General features: G+C 31.5%; 1 protein-coding gene across 1 annotated transcript in view; it reads right to left on the reverse strand.

Annotated features, from left to right (window-relative positions):
* LOC115874113 (cGMP-specific 3',5'-cyclic phosphodiesterase-like) overlaps positions 1 to 21,479 on the reverse strand; it is a 251,683-nt gene that overhangs the window by 72,493 nt on the left and 157,711 nt on the right. The window contains exons 6-7 of the mRNA XM_030889208.1: positions 13,630 to 13,817; positions 5,547 to 5,799 (exon numbers count right to left, since the gene is read on the reverse strand). Of these exons, the coding sequence (XP_030745068.1) occupies positions 5,547 to 5,799; positions 13,630 to 13,817 (441 nt within the window). The remainder of the gene's footprint in view (positions 1 to 5,546; positions 5,800 to 13,629; positions 13,818 to 21,479) is intronic.

Raw genomic sequence — 21,479 nt, forward strand, 5'->3', positions numbered from 1 at the left:
ATACTATATCACGTAATTAATTAATTATACTTTTTGTCAATTATGACAATGGTAATTATCCATAATACGTACTTATGCCTTTTTAATATCTAAATCGATTGGCATATTAGCGCACGTGTTGAAAGATATTTTAATTAATGGTAGGGTTATGTCATTAATCATTTTCTATTTAACCTACGCGCTCTTATCAGTGTTATATCATTTCATTCATTTTAATATTAGGCTTTCTTTATTTGTTGTTATTATTAAAAGCTAGAGTAAATAGACGTAATAATTCATTTCAAATGGCAGGCATCAGTAGAAGAATAGAAAATATACTATAAATATTTCTTACAAATATTATTATAATTAATTGAAACTGATGTTACTGTAGGCATATAAATAACATGTCAATTCGAGATGGAATATATGTTTCTTCTGAAGTTCTCGACAATGTTTTCATGTATTATAAAAACTAATAAAATCTTGGATTAGATCGGCAGTTGGTCCTAAATGACACATGGGCATGTGCCCAATCAAACGCATAGATAGGAGACAAGAAATAAGTATATGTAGTAAACGCCACGAATGTTTGGGAGTGATTCATCGCTTGATGAAGTTAGAACCGACACGCGCGCTATCATTTTTACATTTAAAACGTAAATTTTTATCGCAGACGTAGGTTTTTAAAAGCCCTGTTTAATCATCTGCCTGCGGTCCTCCTACTTATTCTAAAATGTTAGCGTGAATGACAAAGACGATACTATATCGCGTTTCTTTGATTGATTCGTTTTTGTGCGTCAGTCCATTGGTGTGCTTGCAGTGCGACCAATGGGGCATTTCAGTTTATATTTATAACCAAATATATGTTTTGACAAGACTTTGACAGTTAAAACAACAAATTACAACAGATTATATATTGATTATTATATGACTTGAAGCACCACGGCACTGGAATTAAGTTTTATGTGACCTTGAACAGATTAGTTCACATGGTAGCGACCGATGAATCACTCCCAAACATTCGTGGCGTTTACTATACATAATTGAGTGCATTATAATTTTCTTACATTATACCTTACACGACCAAGTAATAGTATCAGTGTGCTTATATTTTTTAAAACTAGAAGTATAGATTTACGTATATACATACATCATACTACATACTGCCATTACTCGCTGAGTATTTGACACGCATCAGAAGATGGTCACACAAGGCGTTTTCTTTCATGAGCCTTTCTATGACTGAAAAGCCCGATACGTGATGTTATCTGTCTACCGCACTCCGAACGTTTAAAAATCTCATTGCTTTGTTGCCTCTGCACTTTTTGGTTGTCGCTGTTAACAGAGTTTACAATTCTTCTCCATTCCGTTGTATTGTGAGCTGCTTCTTCCCACTCATTCTGCTTGTTAATCCACTTAAGTTTTCGTGGAAAATATCCTTGTACCTTTTGAGTTGTCCACCCGGCCTCCTCTTACCGTCTACAAGCTCACTGTAAAGCAGATATTTTGGTATGTGGTTTTCTTGCATTCTGCATACTTGACCAGCCCATCTTAAGCGGTACTTTGTAATCATGACATCAATACTCTCGCAGTTAGCTTTTTCAAAGACCGATACGTTTGAGACATAATGGAACCATTTGATTCTTAAGAGTTGTCTAAGATGTCTTTGTTACAACTTGTTTAATGCGTTCATGTGTCGGCGGTACCGCACCCAGGTTTCGCTTACATATAACATGGTGGGAATTATTATTGCTCGGTACGCTGCAAGTTTCGTTTTTGTGCTTAAGTCATGATTGTAGAAATCCTGTCTTTTAATTTCCAGAATGCTCTTGAGGCGCTGCCCATCCTGTGCTGAACTTCAGAATCAATATTGGCCTTTTCCGAAATCAAACTACCGAGGTAATTGAATTCCGCCACATATTCCAATAGTTCTTCACCGATTTTTATAGCATTGTTGGGATCTTCCGGGGGAGTGCACAGGATTTTGGTTTTGTAGATGTTTAGCTTATTGGGCCTTAAGCTAAACATCGACAAAACCAAAATCATGTGCACTCCCCTCGTATGCCCAGGTATACAATATGTTCAATATTTCTTGCAATTGCTGTAACGTATTTGCAACTAGAGCACAGTCATCAGCGTATTGAAGTCCTGTGATGAATTTTGTACGTGTTTTTGACCTGAGTCTTTTTATGTTGAACAGACCGCCGTCGTATCTGTATCTAATGCCCAAACCTCTCTCATGCAGTTTGCTGTCCAGTATAATGAAGAGCGCTGCCCTGAATATATTGAATAGAAGAGGCGCTAAGACACGTCCCTGCCTAAAGCCTGTGTTTGTTAGGAAGGGATCGCTCAGGTGATCCATGATATTATGACACTCTTGATTTGTTGTTATTATATGGAGGCTTTTACACACTGTAAGAAATTTGTTGGGTACTTCGAACTTTTTCATAATTGCCGAAAGTGCACCTCTGTTCACAGAGTCAAAGACTTTTGTTAGATCGATGAAGCTAACATAAAGTTTAGACTGCTGTTCTTTTCCTTTTTTTGTAGTTGGCGGATGGAGAATATGGATTCGCGGTTGGTGTGAAAACCCGTTTGCAATTCTGGGAGGATTTTTTCTATATGTGGGTGCCGATTACGTACAAAATATAGTAGATAAGTTTTTTTATGCTGAAATCACTTTCTTTCAAAACTTACGAGCCGCCACTGAGTTATATATTCTTGTTGAGTGAAAAATCTCTGTAGGTGGTTGCATGTATGATAATTAATCTACTAATATTAATTTACTACCTATGTTGCCATATTATTTAATGTTTTTTTTTAACAGAAAAGCAAAATATTTGCGATTTTTTTAAATACAATTTTTTCATATTTTTGTCAAATAAAACCATAGACCTTTTTCTGGGATCGAAACATACCACCCCTAAAATTATATGAACTTACTTAAGACACACCTTGTATATGTATATGTTGGAGGCAGATGCCGAATTCGGCCTATGTCCGAAATAATTAGACATATGGCGATTTGTCCATACTAAACTTGCCAGATGCGTGCAACTTCGTGGTTATAAATCTTAGTCTTTTTATAACTTCTTTGCGAAGGGGGTTAATCTTTTTTTGGTTTAATATAACAACAAAAGATTAACACCCTCCGCATAGAAGTTGAAACCAATGCAATCAAAACTCTTCCGCGTAACTTTGTGGATATAGGTAGGTATATTTAATTATAATCGGCATATGTCTAATTATTTCGAACATAGGCCGAATTCGGCATCTGCCTCCAACATATAAATACTGAATTTTCAAAAAACATGACCATATTTAGAATTTAGACTAAATTATATGAGACTAATTTTATGACCAGTTCATTGAGCTAAAAGATATAGAGATCTTAATTTAAGAAATTTCAACCTAATTTGGAAGTAAGGTTACTCATCCAGTACTTTTGACATAGACTCCGTAAATAACGAACAGAACTCTTTATGAATATTTTGAAAAAAACTTTCTTTGCACTAATTTTAAGAACACATAATCCAGTTCAAAAATATTCTGCATAAAATTCTAAAATATAACCTGAATAAAAAAAATCTAAATTTTTAATAATAGCACTCTGTTTTTTTAGCAAAATGCATCAGTTTTCATAAAATTTTTAATGGCAAAGAATAAAATACAAAAATAACAACATTGAATTCGTTTTGTTTTCAAAATGCGATATTCCCGAGTATTTTTAAAAATTGCTGAATATATTGCAGATATCTATTGTTGCAGAGAAACGAAAGGCAATTTTGTAATTTGATAACAATTTTATATTCAAAAATACGCGTCCGCGTATGCCGTGTCAAAAGAAATTTTTTTTTTTGTTCAAAATTCGATTTTAGGTTGATATGGTAATTATCAAAAAATATACAGGGCGTTTCAAAACAAATGCGAATAACTTCAGGGGGTGATTCCTTGTTCAAATAAAGGGTAGTTTACTTCATAAACGTTGGGTCAAAAGTCAACCATTAGGGAGATATCGCGGTACAAATATGGCGGAAAATTATGTTTATATTTTTTATCTTCAAAAAGAAAAGTTCCTACAAAAGACGTTATGTTTTTATTTGAGTTGCAATGTTTAAACATTAGTATTTTAACGATATTATTTTGTACTTTCATGAATTAAAATACAGATTTAAAAATTGTCTTGGCAAATAATTTTTAAGAGGTTATCGTTCAGAAGAAAATGTAACGATATTATTACGAAATAAAACCGTTTGACAGCAGAGCAGCCCACTAGATTCTTTATCTAAAAATGTTTTTTGTCTTTTGTCTGAGGGCTGATCATTACGCGAAAAATGCACGTCTAAACGGTACAGACAGGTTATCAGTTTATTCCACGGGTTGTCTGCTCACAAAAATTGCCCGACTGTGCAAATCCCTGGTTCAACTAGAGTGGGATCTTCTGGAGGAACCTAACAAACTCTGGAATGTAAAAAAGACATTCTTGATCGTCGCAAAGCCGTAGTAATTAACAGACTCATGTTAGGACATTGTAGGTTTTCTCATCAATTTTTACTTAAGGGTCACCACCGCCTTATGTAATGAATGTAGTAATCCTTTAACTGTCAAACATATCCTTAAGGAATTTAGTCAGTTAATTAACCTAAGAGAGGGCTGCAATCTTTCGTCAGACATGTCAGTTATTGTGAACAACCAAAACTTTTTGATTTTCTGGAAAGATTGGGATATATATATCTAAAATATAGGTATCTAAAAAGCTACATTTTGGTTTAAAGCAACCAATTACTAATTCAATTGTACATATTTTTACGTTTTATTGATTTATTCTATGTTGTCCGTACCATTTACTTTTTATTTGTACAAAATCAATGTCTGTACTCTAAACATATACAATTTGTCTGTAAACGTGTTGTTCAGTAAAATGTCAAATATTGTACCGTACTAAAATAGCAGGTGATACGCCGCTAAATAGCCTTTGATGCTGATACGGCTTGAAAGCTAAATTTCTTCTTCTTCTTCTTTTTTGTCTGACATGTAATGTTTTACATTTTATTCTTTAATTTCAAATTGGTGTTAAATCTTTGTACCGCGATATCTCCCTAATGGTTGACTTTTGACCCAATGTGTATAAAGCAAACTACCCTTTATTTTGAACAAGGAATCACCCCCTCTAGTTTTTCGCATTTGTTTTGAAACACCCTGTATAAATATTAAAAAAACAGTATTTGGTCATTTTTCGAAAGGGTGGAATAATATTTTTTAATATACCAAATTTGTTTCAAGGATATACCGGGTGCCTCTCAAAAGTGGCTCACCCCTATATATTTTTTTTATTTTTTCAGATAAAAAATATAGGGTTAAGCCACTTTTGACACACACCCGATGTAGTAGACAAATAATTTAAATAACATATTATCCCTGCATGGCGACAAAGTTTAAAATTTTGCGATATTTTGCGTACATTACTACCGGATTAATTCTGTTTTTTCCTTATTTGTATTGTAATTGGGATTTCGGTTAGACAAAAAAATAATTATAAATATAATATAAAAAAATATGTTTACCTGTACAAATTAAATGTTTCTGCTGACGGAATATCTTCTTTTAAAAGCTTCCCCGTTGCTTCGTTGCTGGCCGTTGCATGATAGGACAAACACTCCAAGGCGACTTTCTGTTTGGCCATCAGTTTGCAAGCGTTCTCGTACATTTGGGTGTTGTGAATACCCAAACCACAAAAAATGGCGAACGCTTCGAAAAGTGACACGTCGCACTCGGTGAACGGATTGCCATTTTCCTTGTTGATCAATTGTGCAACGCCTGTAACAAAATACAGAATATCTAAAATAGCGCCCATTGTATAGTCTGTACGACGACTCAGGGAGTACTAACAATTCTTAATGAAACAAAACCAAAAACCTTAAACTGTCTATATTGATTTTTCACTTTCTGTAACATTATTTTTCTTTATAAAATAAAAAATAATAAAACAAACTTTATTAACTTTTAGATTAGTACATAAAATAACACAGCCGTTTCTTAAATAAAGGCACCTAAGACAATGTCTTGTGTTGTGCCTTGTTTTGAGAGTTACTTTCTTATTAAAAGTTAACTACACGCAGAAAGAAAGAGAAAAAAAAACATTATAAATATTATGTAATAAAAGTATACAAGCTATAATTCTAAAGGTTGATAATAATGGTTTGTGCTAGACCAACATGGAGTGTACGTATATAAGATTTAATGTTCTTTTTGAAAATACGGCTAGAATATCTCCTGTATAACGAAGGTAAACTGTTATATAATTTTATTCCATTATAAGATACTTTTTTGGCAGACTGATTTACTAACACGATCTATAGGAGTCATCTGTGCAGCTTGACTTCTGGTATTGTGTGAGTGGTGCGCATGATACAGATTGTTCTTCGAATGTATTAATATTAATATAGATTTAATATATAGACCTCTTACATTCAGGATACAATTTGTTGTATAGATATCTCTTACACTTACTCTACTTTTAATCTGGAATATGACGCGTATGATAAAATTCTGACAAACTTGTAACTTTTTTAGTGTGGTTTCATACGCCGAACCCCAAACAGATATGCTGTAACTAAGAATTGATTCGGCTAAGCTGCTATAAACGATAAGAAGTAGTTTTTGAGCTAGTACATTGCGCAATTGATAAAATCTGTATATAGGCTTTCTGATTCTTTTAGCCAGATAATCTATATGGAAACTCCATTTTAAGTAGTGATCGATGAATACACCCAGGTATTTCACAACATTAGTTTGGATTACTCCGTCATTAAAACCTTTAATATACATGGGACCCAATTGTCTACTTTGTCCTGCAACAGTCGGTGAGAAAGCAATATATTTAGTTTTTGAGACATTTAAACTCAGTCTATTAGCATCCAGCCATTCGTCCAACGTCTTACAGTGAGGCTTGAGCTTTGTTCCACGTCCTTTCCGATGAAAAATCTTCACAAAGCAAAATCGTATCATCCGCATAAGAAATAATTTTACATTCATTATAGTTTAATAAATCATTGATAAATATAAGAAATAGGGTAGGTCCCAGTATAGTTCCCTGTGGAATCCCAGTTTTTATAATTTTGGTGTTGCTGAGTATCCCGTTTATGTGTACCTGTTGATATCTTTCTGCCAAATAACTTTTAAATAGTGAAAAATTTTACCTCGAATACCTATATTGTTAAGTTTTTCCAGTAATCTGCTGTGATTCACAGTATCAAATGCTTTTTGTAAATCAAGAAAAATACCAATGGTCTTTTTGTTACTATTAAAATTACTCAGTATGTTTTCTATTAGAATCTGAAGTGGTTGTTCAGTGCTAATTCCCTTCTGAAAACTAAACTGACAATTTGATATAATTTTATGTTCGTTTAAAAAAGATGTCAGTCTCTTGTTAAGGCTTTTTTCAAAAATTTTTGACAGACCATTTAGTAATGAGATAGGGCGATAATTAGTCATTTCCATTTTATTTCCATCTTTGAATATAGGAATAACAATACTTTCTTTATATTGCGTTGGTACTAGTGATGTTTCAAATATTAAATTTATGATATATGCTAGAGGTTTTGAAATTACATTTTTGATGGATTGAAGAGTTTTAATTGCTATTTTATCTTTACCAGGTGATGAATCATTTCTAAGAGAGCCAATTATTTCTTCAATTTCCAAATGGTCTGTCGGTTTAAGAAACATTGTATATGAATTAATATATTGAGTGAATTTATCATTTATTTCAGAGTGACTTATATTATCGGCAATCCTGCTCCCGATTTCCACAAAATAATTATTAAACGTATTGCAAATATCCGTTTGGTCTTTTAAAATAAGTCCATTTTCTAAGATATGTTCAATGTTTGTTTTGGCTTTGTTGGATATGTTGGATACCTCGTTGATTATTTCCCATTTTTTCTTGTAATTGTTACCTGTAGAGTTCAGTTTGTTTTTACAGTAATTAGCTTTTGTAGTCTTAATTAAATAATTTAAATGGTTTCTATAATAAGTATATTGATGCTTTAAGGCTTTTGATCATTTCTATCTGTAAGAAATCTTTTCTTCAATTTATCTCTATTTCTTATAGAAGTAAGTATAGCCTTTGTCATCCAAGGTTTTATTTTGTGCTTAGAATTTTTAAGATTAATTTTTGTTGTAGAAATTTTAATCGCGTTTTGTACCTTCTCATAAAATTTATTAGTAGCCATCTGTGTATCTGTACAAGAAAAAACATCGTCCCATTCCAGACTCAACAGCATTTCATTTAAAACTTCATAATTTATTTTATTTATTGTTTTTGGTTCTGTAGCCTGGCTTGAATTTTTAATTCCGTTATACTGAATATTATAAATTAAAGGTTAATGATCAGTTAAATTGTTTTCAAATATAATAGTTTTAAAATTTACATTGCGGAATCAGATTCAACTCTTGTCGGTAGGTTCACTTGGGAAATGAATCCATTTTTGTTTAACATGCTAGTATATCTTATTGAGTTTAGATTAAGTACATCGTTTGGGTTTATGTCAATATTAAAATCTCCCACAAGAATAGTTATGTTATCTTTAATATAGTTACCAAGATAGTCATCCAAATTTTGTATGAAGTTCATTTTATCTGTAGAATTCGGTCTATATATTCCTACTACGCCCAATGTAAAAAGTGACAGGTCAACCCTACATTCAATTATTTTTATATCACCAAGAACTACCACCCTCGCATATTATGATTATTATTTATTTGTTATACATTTTTAGTTATATTATATTTATTTATGTTATGTTCATTAAAATCAAAGAAGCGATAGCCATACATTACTAATTCTACAGATGCATGAGCAATACATTTATTTATATTATACCGTATTAAATAAGCCTGCTTTTTCATTTTTGCGTTTAGAGGTTATCGCTTCTTTCATAGTAAATTTTACGTTGTTAAAATCTACTCCCGTGAGCGCTGACAATCGCCCTTTCTTAAATAATATTTATGTTCTTTAATTGAACATTTTAAGGGTCCAGATGTTTTACCAATATAACATTTATCACATTCACATGGTATTTGTATATTATATTTTTGTATTTTTTGTTTGTTGTCCAGTGATTATTGGTTTAGTGTGGATTAAAATGGATCTAAGTGTATTTTGTGTTTTGAGGGATGTACATATGATATATAGCTTTTCTATCCTTATTTTTTCCGAAACGCCTCGTATGTATGAAATTGTAAGTTGTATACCGGGTGGTCCGAACTGTTATACCGGAAACTTCGGCAGCATATTCTCTAGATAAAAATAAGTAAAAAAGTTCGTATAACTGCATGTCCTAAAATGCTTAGTTTCGGAGATACAGGGTGTAGAAATTTTATTTTTATTTCGATTTTTTCCAAATAATATCTGAAGTAACGTCAATAGTTGGAGAAAAATTGGTGTCTGGGAGTTAAAATGAAAAATTTCATATTATGTATATCGATATTACTCCTACTTGTAGAGGGCGCCATCTACATATTTTTAACAGGTTTGAAGATTAATTAATAGATAATAATTTATTTGATAACAACATGCATTTTTCATTTAAGTTGGCACAAGTGTCTGATGTAAACAGAGCCTTATGCGATATCAAGAGTAATGCTTCTGGAGTTGACAACATATCTCCAATAATGATCAGGTATTGTAGCCCGTTTATTGATAAATATATCACTCATATTATTAACTGTTGTATAGAAATAGGGTATTTTCCTGATCTTTGGAAGAAGTCTATCGGAAAACTATTGGCTAAAACATCTAAACCGGAGAGTTTTAAATATATTAGGGTAATTAGTATTCTACCAGCTGTTTCCAAGGTTTTTGAGAGAGTTCTTTATAATCAAATGTATGAATATTTCATTGATAACAAGATTATTCCTCCTAATCAGTGTGGTTTTCGACGTAATTTTAGTACAACAACGGCTCTTTTAAATGTTCTCGATGATATAACAACTTCTTATGATCAAAAAAATTATAGCCTTTTAATTTTATTAGATATTTCGAAGGCCTTTGATACTATTAATCATTCACTTTTAATTTCAAAATATTATGGCTTCGATAATATGTCTCATACTTTGTTAGAGAATCATATCTGAGTAATAGATCTCAAAAAATACTTTCGAATAATATATTTTCTAATGAGGCTAAGATATGTTCGGGGGTACCGCAGGGTTCAATTTTGGGACCCTTACTTTTTTTAATTTGCACGGTTGATATATTAAAAGTATTGAAATTTTGCAAGGTACATTCGCGGATGACACACAACTTTATTGTCGTTTTGAACCGGATGGTATTCGTGAGTCAGAAGAGCGTATTAATGCGGACCTAAAAACGCTGAATGAGCTTTTTAATGCAAATAATTTAAAACTTAACCCTGCGAAATCGTGTCTTATATTGGTCGGTAATAAGAAAAAGAGCGATGATATTAAAAAGAACTTAAATATCTTTATTGACGGATCTAAATTGAATTTTACTGAAAAAGTAAAGAACTTGGGAATTGTATTCGATTCGCAACTCAGATTTAAGGAACACCTCAAGCAGATCATACAAAAGTCTTATTTATCTTTAAAGGTATTGTATTCTAATAGATATTTATTTAGTAAAAATTTAAGAAAAAAATTGTGCGAGTCATTAGTACTGTCTAGATTTAATTATTGTGATTTTGTTTACGGCCCTTGTTTGGACCAGGAAACATACGCATACTAAGAAAATTCGATCATGTGTCACACTTGTACAAAGACATTAAATGGTTAAAAATGGACCGAAGGAGGAATTTTCATTTGTGTGTTTTTTTAATTAAGATAATAAGGGACCCACTCTCTCCTGACTCTGTCAGAAGTCGACTTACTTTTCGACGAGATTACATGACCGCAGTATTAGGAACCGAATAAGGTTAACCGTGCCTCATCATTGAACTGCCATGTTTCAGAGAAGCTTTTCTTATAATGCAGCATACTATTATAATTTAATACCTACGGATTATGTTGACTTAGGTTTGTTGTCTTTTAAAAAAAATTACAAGAACTATATTTCGAATAATTCTATGTGAATATTGTCTGATTTAATTATTGTATATGACTTAGGATAAATAATACTTATATTTTTTATATATATATATATATATATATATATATATAATATATATATATATATATATATATATACATTATGTTGTTATATATATATATATATATATATATAGTATATATATATATATATATATATATATATATATATATATATATATATATATATATATTAAGTATAGCAATTGACTTGTGAATTTAAATGTTTGCTTAGTGTCTCCATCCGGTTCAGTAGAGTAGCTATTGAGCTAGACTGCGCCGGGTAAACATGACGCACTGAAATTTTCCTATTTACTTTTTTTTCTATGTATTTGTTTTCTTTTACCTCAATAAAGGCATTTCTTATTAATAACTTTTTGTCCGTACCTGTATAAAACTACTGAGTAAACAGGTATACATTTGCGACGTTTTTTACGTAAAAAAGGTCTCTTGGTAAAAATCGCTACAGAGTAATGGTTCTCGAGATATTTGGAATCGATATTATCAATACCTATCATCACTGACATAAATTAAACATGTTCACTAATAGTACGAGAGCTAGCAACGTCGCGAAAACAAGTATTTTAAGACGTCTGGCTCTTTGATATATTTTTTACTATGCTCTCTAGAACAGTCTGGCTGCCGGTAAACGTTGCGTTCCCTACTGCGCATTGAAAGAAGATTCTATATTTTTATTAATAACTTAATATAACTTTTATATTCTAAAAAGTATTGAATATAAATTGAACATGTCTCCATAGCGCAGTGCATAGAGTTTCCGACCACGAACCGATAATTCGGAGTTCAAATCCGGGTCAGGGCAAAGACTTTTTTATTTTATTTTCGTTTATATTCTGATAGTAAAGTATTAAATATTTGTTTTTTTTTTTACTTACCGGAATGGGATGCAATGATATCTAACTTACATTTTAAATGAAACTAGGAAGCACATATGGCTAGGATTACAGATGGACGGTAGACAAAGAGACCTGTAAAATGGAGATCAAGCCTCGAGACCTATAGAAGAAGAGGAGGACCTTCTAGTCCATGGACAGATGATATAAAAACAATAGCTGGAAATTGGAATCAAGTGGCAGAAAATAGAAAGAGATGGCCAGAGTTTTTGTTCAGTAGTGGACGGGACGCGTATTTCCATAATATACCATGTAGAGAGCATGATATCTTTAAGCCCCGCCCCCAAGCTTAGTTTAGTAGCAAAGATGTCTCTAACCTGGTATAGAATTGAATTGGAAAATGCGCCAAAATCGGGTATAGTTCGTAGTCGCATTACTGGCGTAACTTTTGATACTATAAATTATATATAGTAAAATAGTAATATTCATTTATGATAATTAAAATAGTGTATATCCTATTCTTTAACATTCTTTATCATTATATTAAAAATATGACTAGAAATATAAAACAAACTAAATATCAGCAAAAATAGCATTTATTTATTAAATAATGTATATTATATTAATTTCTTTAAAATATAAAACACTAAAAAAATAATTAACATTGCTATTTCCTGTTAAACTGCCTATGTTTAGCTTAAAGCATTAAAATACTAATGTCCTTTGGCATTTGGAACATTTTTGGAAATATATTTGCGCAAGCACCATTTTTTCATTTTTAGTCTGTTCTCGAGCGTGAACCATAAATTCTTCTGGATAAAGCTCTTGATTGTACTTTAATATAATTGCTTCTTTTACAATATATTGTAGTATTTGTAAGAAATGTTTATAACTGCTGTTCTGTGACAATATGATTAGACCTTATTAATAAACCGTGTTAATATTTCCAGCATCTATCTTTCTATCATGTTAAATAAACACAGTATCCTTTCCATATTTGTTTTCAATAAAGCATGTTGGGCTGCAAAACTATTCACTAAATTCTTGAGACCTGACAAATATAGACGTAGCGTTACTTATAGCAATGTTTTTTGCTGAACAGCAAGCTGTTGACCCTTGTGAAGCTGAGTCACTGTTCATATCGAAAACTTTACTTCAGGTCTTATATTATTTAACATAATCTCTAACATACTTAATCCATCCTGATGCTTGTTTACAATTTGCAACGGTAATTGGCTAATTCAATACAAAATGCACTTCTTACATTTTGCGACTAAGAATGCTCACGTGGCTTATATTACGTTGTAACGCTGAGAAGTCGACTCCATATTCTACCGCATTTTGCGCATTATCCTATTCCATTCTATACCGCGCTAGAGACATCTTTACTGATGAACTAAGCTTGGGGGCGGGGTTTATATACCCTATGCTCTCTACATGGTATATTATGGAAATACGCGGACGGGACAAGATAAATTATGATCATATGAACACAAAATTATAAATATCTTTTTATCTTTGGAGAACTTTTAAAATTTTTTTTAAAAAAAAAATAAGATTCGGTTTATCAAACACAGTCAACCCCAACGATTGCTTTAACTTCAGTTTATATATAGATTTTAGGGTTTTCAAGAAGATATAAATAAACTCTAAATTCATGAAATTACACTAAACATTATACTCCTACCTATAAGCGTCCTTTGTCCGTTGATTATGGGCATGCAGAGTATCGTCCTGGCAGTTTCAGCATCGCCTTCGCTATGTTTCTCGCAGAGCCAAGCCCCCACGTCGCCGATGTTGAGGATTTGGCCGGTGCAGGCTGCGTACCCTGCTATTTGAGCCAAAGTGGATCCTGCCAAATCGTACGATGATGGCCTGCGACAAGAGAAAAAGAAGTTTGAAAACGAGAGAACACTATATAATATAGATTTTTGTCATTATATAACTGTTATTTTAATCTTTCTTTTGCTACTACTACGTATTTTTGGAAGCAAAATTGAAACTGATCATAATTTACCTCTATATAAAAGTACTTCATTTACCCACTAAAACATGATAGTTACAAAAATACACTTTTGAGGTATTTTAAAAACAGATATTCTGGTTTGAATGAGATTTAGTGTGTCTATGTTTTACTAGACGCATTAATATTTCACTTATACCGAAAACCAAAAAAGGTATCTGCAGGGTAAAAACTGCCCTCATCCCTACATACATACTACATATGTATTTTTCAAATCTTTATTCGTAAAGAGTTTTTTTAGTAGTTTCTACATTTTTTTGTCTATTGTAAAAAAGGAACAACGTTTATATTTTAATGAAAAAAAAAACTATGTGCGAATATTTGAAGTGAAACTTCTTACTAACAGTATTACAGCGCTTTCTGATGGAGCGGACCGTCCGCGTGTTTTTATATTGTATATATGTGTTTATGTATATGGCCGTCATCCGAACGGAGCATACGCGTCCCATGTGAAATTGTTCATATAAACTCATGGCACTTGCTCGAAGTCGCGGACGGTCCGCGCGGACGCTCCGCTCCATCTAAAAGGTTAATTTGGAGGATTTGAAGGACATGTTTCAAAAAGTGACATATAATGCAGTTTTAATATACATATTAATTTCAATTTATTTCTGTAATCTGTATATTTTCTGTTTCCTCAATAGCCTGAAAATTTTGTGGAATACCACCCAAAATATACACTTTTATACAATACATTACATATAGAGTATTCAATTTTTGACGGTCAATTCCTGTTTCACCGGAATTGACAATGACTATGACACTTTTAATTTTTAAATGGCACCCTCGGTATTTTGTTACTTTATTGATAGAAAATGACACTTTGAATTGAATGGCATATCATAATATGTCATCTTTTGACATTTTCGTATATGGTTTATTTCAAATTGCAACATGCGATTCATAACGACAATTTCACTCGAAATACCAAGTGTCTGGTACCGAATTATTAGTAAGAAAATGTACTTTTCCAAATATGTTAATGAGCCACCCTCGTTCCATTTGAAAAAATTGAGATATGATTAAAAATACGATTTGGGCATTATTTAACCGACCAGGACGAGACATTAAAAACATTAGACAATCAAATCTATTTTTCCAAGGCTTCCTGATTAAAAATTAGTATTTTTAACCCTTAACTGGTCCGGTAATAGATATGTATCATAAACGGTCCGGCGTAGTCTGTTGGACTACGCCTTCTAAAAATTAAAAAAAAAACACAAAGAGTAAAAAATAAATTTTTATTTTATTATATATTATATTATGTAGTATTGAACTAATCTAGAAAAAATGAGTTCAATTAATATAAACTTTAAGAAAATATAGTACAAAATAAAATAACATACATATAAATTTGAAAAAAATAATTAGATTTTTACTAAGCTCTAAAAAATAAAACCAAAGTACTAAAAGTCTTTACAATATAGAAATAAGTTTTTAATACTATATATAAAAACAATTAGTTGTAAAACTGGAGTTAAAGAAAAGGTTTTTAGTTACAGCATGAGGCAAAGTTCATTGTTTTCCTGAACATGTTTTACAAAATGGATTCGTACATTCTAGGCATTAAAAATAATTAACTAGGACATAACATTGTATTTAACTAGGATATGTACTCTAGGATAAGAATATCTCCATGGGCGTGTTCTGGTTGTACAGGAATTGCAAGTATTCTATTGCAAGTATCAATTATAAAGTATATTTCTCTTGGAATATTTGACATTGTCAAACGTATTTGTCTGGTAGATTGTCATATTGTCACTGTCACAGTCCTCATCATATCATTTTAATAGAGTTTCTTCATAACTAGAGTCTCCTAAACGCACTATTTTCCAAGTGTCACACACAAAATCTTACACAAACGGTCCGGCGTCGTCTGAGAGACTACGGCTTAAGTATCTTCTGCCATAACTTCTAAAAAACTAATCCAGTTTGGGCATAAATATGGCTATCAGTCGTTGACCGAGAGGGGAAGGATTAGCTGGAACGCCAATCCTGTAGGCGGTCCCAGTAACTAATGAGAATGAGTTAATTATTTGGCGTAGTCTGTCAGACGACGCCGGACCAGTTAAGGGTTAATACAGCCCCGGCACTATAGATTGAAATTTTAAATATAATTTTGTTTTAAGTGAAAATACCAAAAGTTGACATATTTCAAAAAAAATACCGAGGGTGTCAATAAAAAATTGTTGTGTTATTTCCGGTCAAGCAGCAAGTGGCCGAAAAGTATTGAATACGTCAATCAATCCTAATTAGATAATTAATTCCTCTATAGATAAAGAAGATGCAAGGTTAGAACAAAAACCGCTATTCTCCACACCACAAAACTTTTAAATGGAAAAATATTAACCTTCCCATAACCAATTCATTTTTAGCAAGAGACAAAAATATTCTAGAGCAAATAACTTCGTAATTGAATGCGGTGCTCATATTTTTACTATGCTTCAATAATTAAGAAAATTCAACATTGGTATCTTCAATTTCAAGTAGTTGTTTGCCACATTTTGGTCTACTTTCGAACTTTATTAATTATTACTGCAAAATAAAACATTAAATCACCACAATACACCAAAACACTTTTACTTTTACACTTCCAATGATTTAGTGTTTTATTTGGCTGTGTAACTCCAAAGGTTCCAACCTCCAACTGTAATTAATAATTATACCAAAATAATTTACAGCGAGAACTATTGGCCATTTTACCCTAAGTATTTTTTCTTAAAACTCTAGTATTAACTAGATATTATATTAGTATTCTAGTTATCTATTATTGGACCACCGTGTATTATTACTGTGTCTATATCAATATAAAGTATTTCTCTAAAAAAATTGGTTTTCTAAAACATAGCTGATAAAAAAACTCGTGAAATATTGCCATGTCCGGCAATAAAAGTGACTGTATATATAAATAATTTCTCACGTAGAAAAACAAACTGGCAAAGTCTTGCGGACAAAAAGATCTCTGAAAATACGATATGGAACGACAACATCCGTTAGATACTTTTTCGAAATAATAACACAAAAAAGAGAACTTGTTTTCTTTGAATATTATTTTAAGGAAGAAGAAACTTTATGTTGTTTTCAACTTTGAAATTTCAATCCGAGATTTTGTTTACTTCGTTCCTACTAACTTCTTTGAAACAGCTTCCTTAGATTCAGAATCATTGAAAGAGAACTGCTGCGTTAAAGTTTTTAGTTTCCCGTTTAATTATTTAGCGTTGTCTGTAAACAAACAAAAAACAATTTTAAGTGTTGGAATTTTGAGAATTTGTATTTAGTTTGCAATATCTGCAAGAAAATAGTTGGAGAATTGTAGAGAGCAACATAAAGTAGAGCAGAAAATTTAATTAAGTAATCTTGAGATTCGAAAACAACACTTATTTATAAATCGTTTAATGTTTCGACAGTTTCTCTGTTTATTTAATACATCAAAGTCAAAACAATCCTTTAATTAAAATAAATTAGGTTTTGTAGTATTCCTGAAATAGCAAGACACACTTTTGAATTTGTTACGATTTTAAATAAATAATTACCACAACTATTTCGTTATTAAATTAATAAGATTACATTATACGGTAATCCCAAAACATTTTCCCATGCACGTCATCAATCATATCGAAATTAACACTAAAGCCTATAAACCTGACTAAATGAAATTTTGGCAAAAATTTGTTGTATAATTTAAGATACCGAGCAGCTCTTAAAATGAAGAGCGAGAGAGAGAGAGAGAGAGAGAGGGTTAGAAATTAAAGTTTTTTCGTTATGTTGATGCTGTCTAAAAATTCCATAACTTTATTAATCTTCAAAATGTTAAAAGGCGCGAAAATATTCTCATAGGTAACAGACCTATTGGAGGCAACAGGTAAGCAATCAAAATAAATGTGTCTCATTGACATTAAGTTATTGTATAAGGTGCATTTCGGAGGGGGTTCATTTCTGATAATATATGATTTGGTAAGATAAGAGTGTCCTGTGAGGGTTCTAACAACTTTACAGAAAGATCCGCGTTAAAGAGAATATACAGGGTGGAGCACCTCATTCGCCTCGGTTGATTATACGAAAACGGAAAGATGTAGAAACAAAATATTTTAGGTTTATATGTGGGGAGACAATGTGCACAATTTAAAATTATTTTGAAATATACAGGGTGCTTCAGAACTAAGATTCATACCAAAGTTATATTTTTTCTTACGGAACACCCGGTATTTTATTTCATTTTTGGATTCTTGGGCCCAAAAAAAGGTATTTATTATAAGGGTTAAATATGTTTAAAATCCTTAGTTTTTGAGATATTTAAAGATATTTAAATTTGCATGCTACAATAGAATAGACTACTAACACCCTGTACATTACTTTTCAGAATTAATTATTAAGCTTAGTTTAAAGGTAGAGAAATAAACTTTACTGAAAAATGGTATTGGTTCCTTAAATTTATACAGGGCTATCAAAAGTTGCTCATCTATTTTAAGGATATATTTTATATAAAATTTTTGTTATTTCAAATGTAACACCCTGTATGTTTTTAAATAAATCGAAGCAGATTCAAATGCTCTTTCAAACTATATTAGGGTTTCCTATACCTATCTAGCTCAGATTTTGAATAAAAAGCGATTTTAATAAAATTGTAATCAAGATGGCTGGTGTCGCCATGGCAATTATCTAGTGACAGTTAGTAACTATTTTCAAAGTCGACATTAGTTTATGGACATTATTATTTATAATTTATAACAATTTACTTAGATTTACCTACAATAGTTTAATAAGTAAGTATTCATTATTTTATCAAGAAAAATAAAGCAGTATCTGCTGGCGGAACGAATAGATATGTTACTAATGATATTATTTTATGAGGAAAATTATTTGTTGGCCTCAAGGGCTTAAGCTAATAAGATAATAATAATAAGATATCCAAATAGGAATCTTCCTGATAAGAGTTTCTTTGAAAAACCTCTTGTCCTATTGCGCCTGGTAATGTAGTTTATAAAATATCTATTAGGCAGAAACCTCTCGTGGGAAGTGAAGAAAATGAATTTGCCTTAATTGGCTCTTTTATAGAAAATCCATGTATCTACAAGTCATCGTAAAATAATTCAAAGACTACTTCTTCGTTTTTCTTGATAGAATAATAAACACATATTTAATAAATATTACTTATTAAACTATTGTAGGTAAATTAAATAAAAGTAAACTGGTATAAATTTTTAATAAGTCCATAAACTGATTTCGATTTTGAAAATAAGCTACTAACTGTCACTAGAAACTTGCCATGACAACACTAGCCATCTCGATTACAATTTTATTGAAAAATCGCTTTTTATTCAAAATCTGAGCCAGATAGGTATAGGAAACCCTAATAAAGTTTGAAAGAGCATTTAAATCTGCTTCGACCTATTTAAAAAAAATACATAGTGTTGCATTTGAAATAACAAAATTTTTATGTAAAATAAATATTTAAAATAGACCAGCAATTTTTGATACCCCTGTATACATTTAAGGAAGGAATAATATTTTTCTGTAAAATTTATTTCTCTACCTTTAAACTCAGCACAAGAATTAATTCTGAAAAGTAATGTACAGGGTGTTAATGATCTATTCTCTCCTCTATTCTACTGTAGTATGCAAATTTAAATATCTTTCCATATCGCAAAAACCAAAGATTTTAAACATATTTAACCCTTATAATAAATACCTTTTTTTTGGGCCCAAGAATCCAAAGATGAAATGAAATACCCGGTGTTCCATAAGAAAAAATGTAACTTTGGTATGGATCTTAGTTCTGGAACACCTTGTACATTTCAAAATAATTTTAAATTGTGCACATTACCTCCCCACATATACCCATAAAATATTTTGTTTCTACATCTTTCCGTTTTCGTATAATCAACCGAGGCGAATGAGGTGCGCCACCCTGTATATTTTGATACAGATTAAGAAGTGGCATATGTGATCTAAGTATATTAGTTCCCTCGAGGATGTCCCATTCATTTTGAAGTATACTGAAGAACACTTTTTGTGAAATTGCGCATCAAAGTTATGTTTTTTGCAATGGAACACCCTATATATTAATTGATTTTCGGATTCTAGGTAAAAAATAAAGGTGAGTTTAATTAATAAAGCATATGCCTAAAACTCAAGGATTTTGGCATATTTCACATTTGGTGAAAATGAAAAATAAATTTTAAATTTCAATAACAGCTACCTAAATTGTAATTTATAGCCTGATATTTAATTACAATAACCATTGTATGTTAAACCAAATTAAAATTTTACCCGAAAAGTTATACAGGGTGAGACAAAATTAATATTGAACATTGGTCACATTTAAAAGCAAGTTACTTCTTTATTGTAAACAGAACATCCAGTATATTATTCCGGTGTTCAGTGGAGAATTCATGTATCTTCAAAATATTATTAAGGTTGCCTATCCCTCAAACAAAGATTTTCCTAGATATTTTGATTTTTCTGATTTTGCGACAGTAGATCTTTATCATTTGAAAAAGTCTAGGTGGCTGTGATATACCGTTTGTTAATTTAACGTACAATGTTTACAAAAACAACGTCTACAATGTGTAACTTTTTTTGGGGACACCCTGTAGAACTATATATTTTTAAAAAGTGCTCTAATTAACCTAAATATACTCACCAAATTTCATTTCAATACAAACTATCGTTCTCCATGGAGCCTCCGCATCGTATGAGAGGCGCCACCCTGTACTAATAACTTACTTGTTTTAGATTGAAACAACCCTACGAATTTCTAAAGACACTGTCATAAAAGAAATATATTACTGAAATCTTCGGAGAATTATACTAGTGATTAATACAATATTTTACCTCACTAGCTCGTTTGGTTTGCAATAAATTTAAGAAATTCAAATATTTTTTTATCGACTGTTATCATTAGCGTCAAAACAAAACAAAATTTAAATAATATCATTAATATTTCGACGATATTTATAAATTTGTTTTATAAAATATATATATTTTTAGAAAGCATGTGCCATCTCTCGTAGGGAGATTCCTCACGTAAAAATAATATGATTTATTTTTCAAAGGTGCCCGGTGGCGTAGAGGTACACTCTCTCAAGGTGTGGGTTCGATTCCCACACCCGGCATTTCATCAGCCGACTATTTTTATTAAAATAAAAATAGTTTGGGTACCTAGGTCGACTCAGCCTTAAATGAGTACTTGGGATTCACAATCCTGAGGTAATAATAGGCGGTTGAAGCGTAGTGCTAGCCACATTACGTTCCTTGTATACCGAACGGCTCTAGTATAGCAAGGTGTACCGTGTACCTTGCTACTCCCAAGGCGTTAAACGCTATGTACGGGAGCTATTATATTATCTATTTTTCATATCAACATAGGTCCGATTCTGCTTTGTATCATAGATACAGTGTGTAGGTTATTGAAAATTTTCTAATTTTATTATTGAATAATTTTAATAAATAGAACTGAGTCTGTGGTTGGTTCCTTGTGAAACATCTTTAAAATATTAGTGTTTTAATGAAAC

The sequence above is a fragment of the Sitophilus oryzae genome, unplaced genomic scaffold, assembly GCF_002938485.1.
Source record: "Sitophilus oryzae breed Bouriz unplaced genomic scaffold, Soryzae_2.0 scaffold_1009_pilon_pilon, whole genome shotgun sequence".
NCBI classification, from domain to species: Eukaryota; Metazoa; Arthropoda; class Insecta; order Coleoptera; family Curculionidae; genus Sitophilus; species Sitophilus oryzae.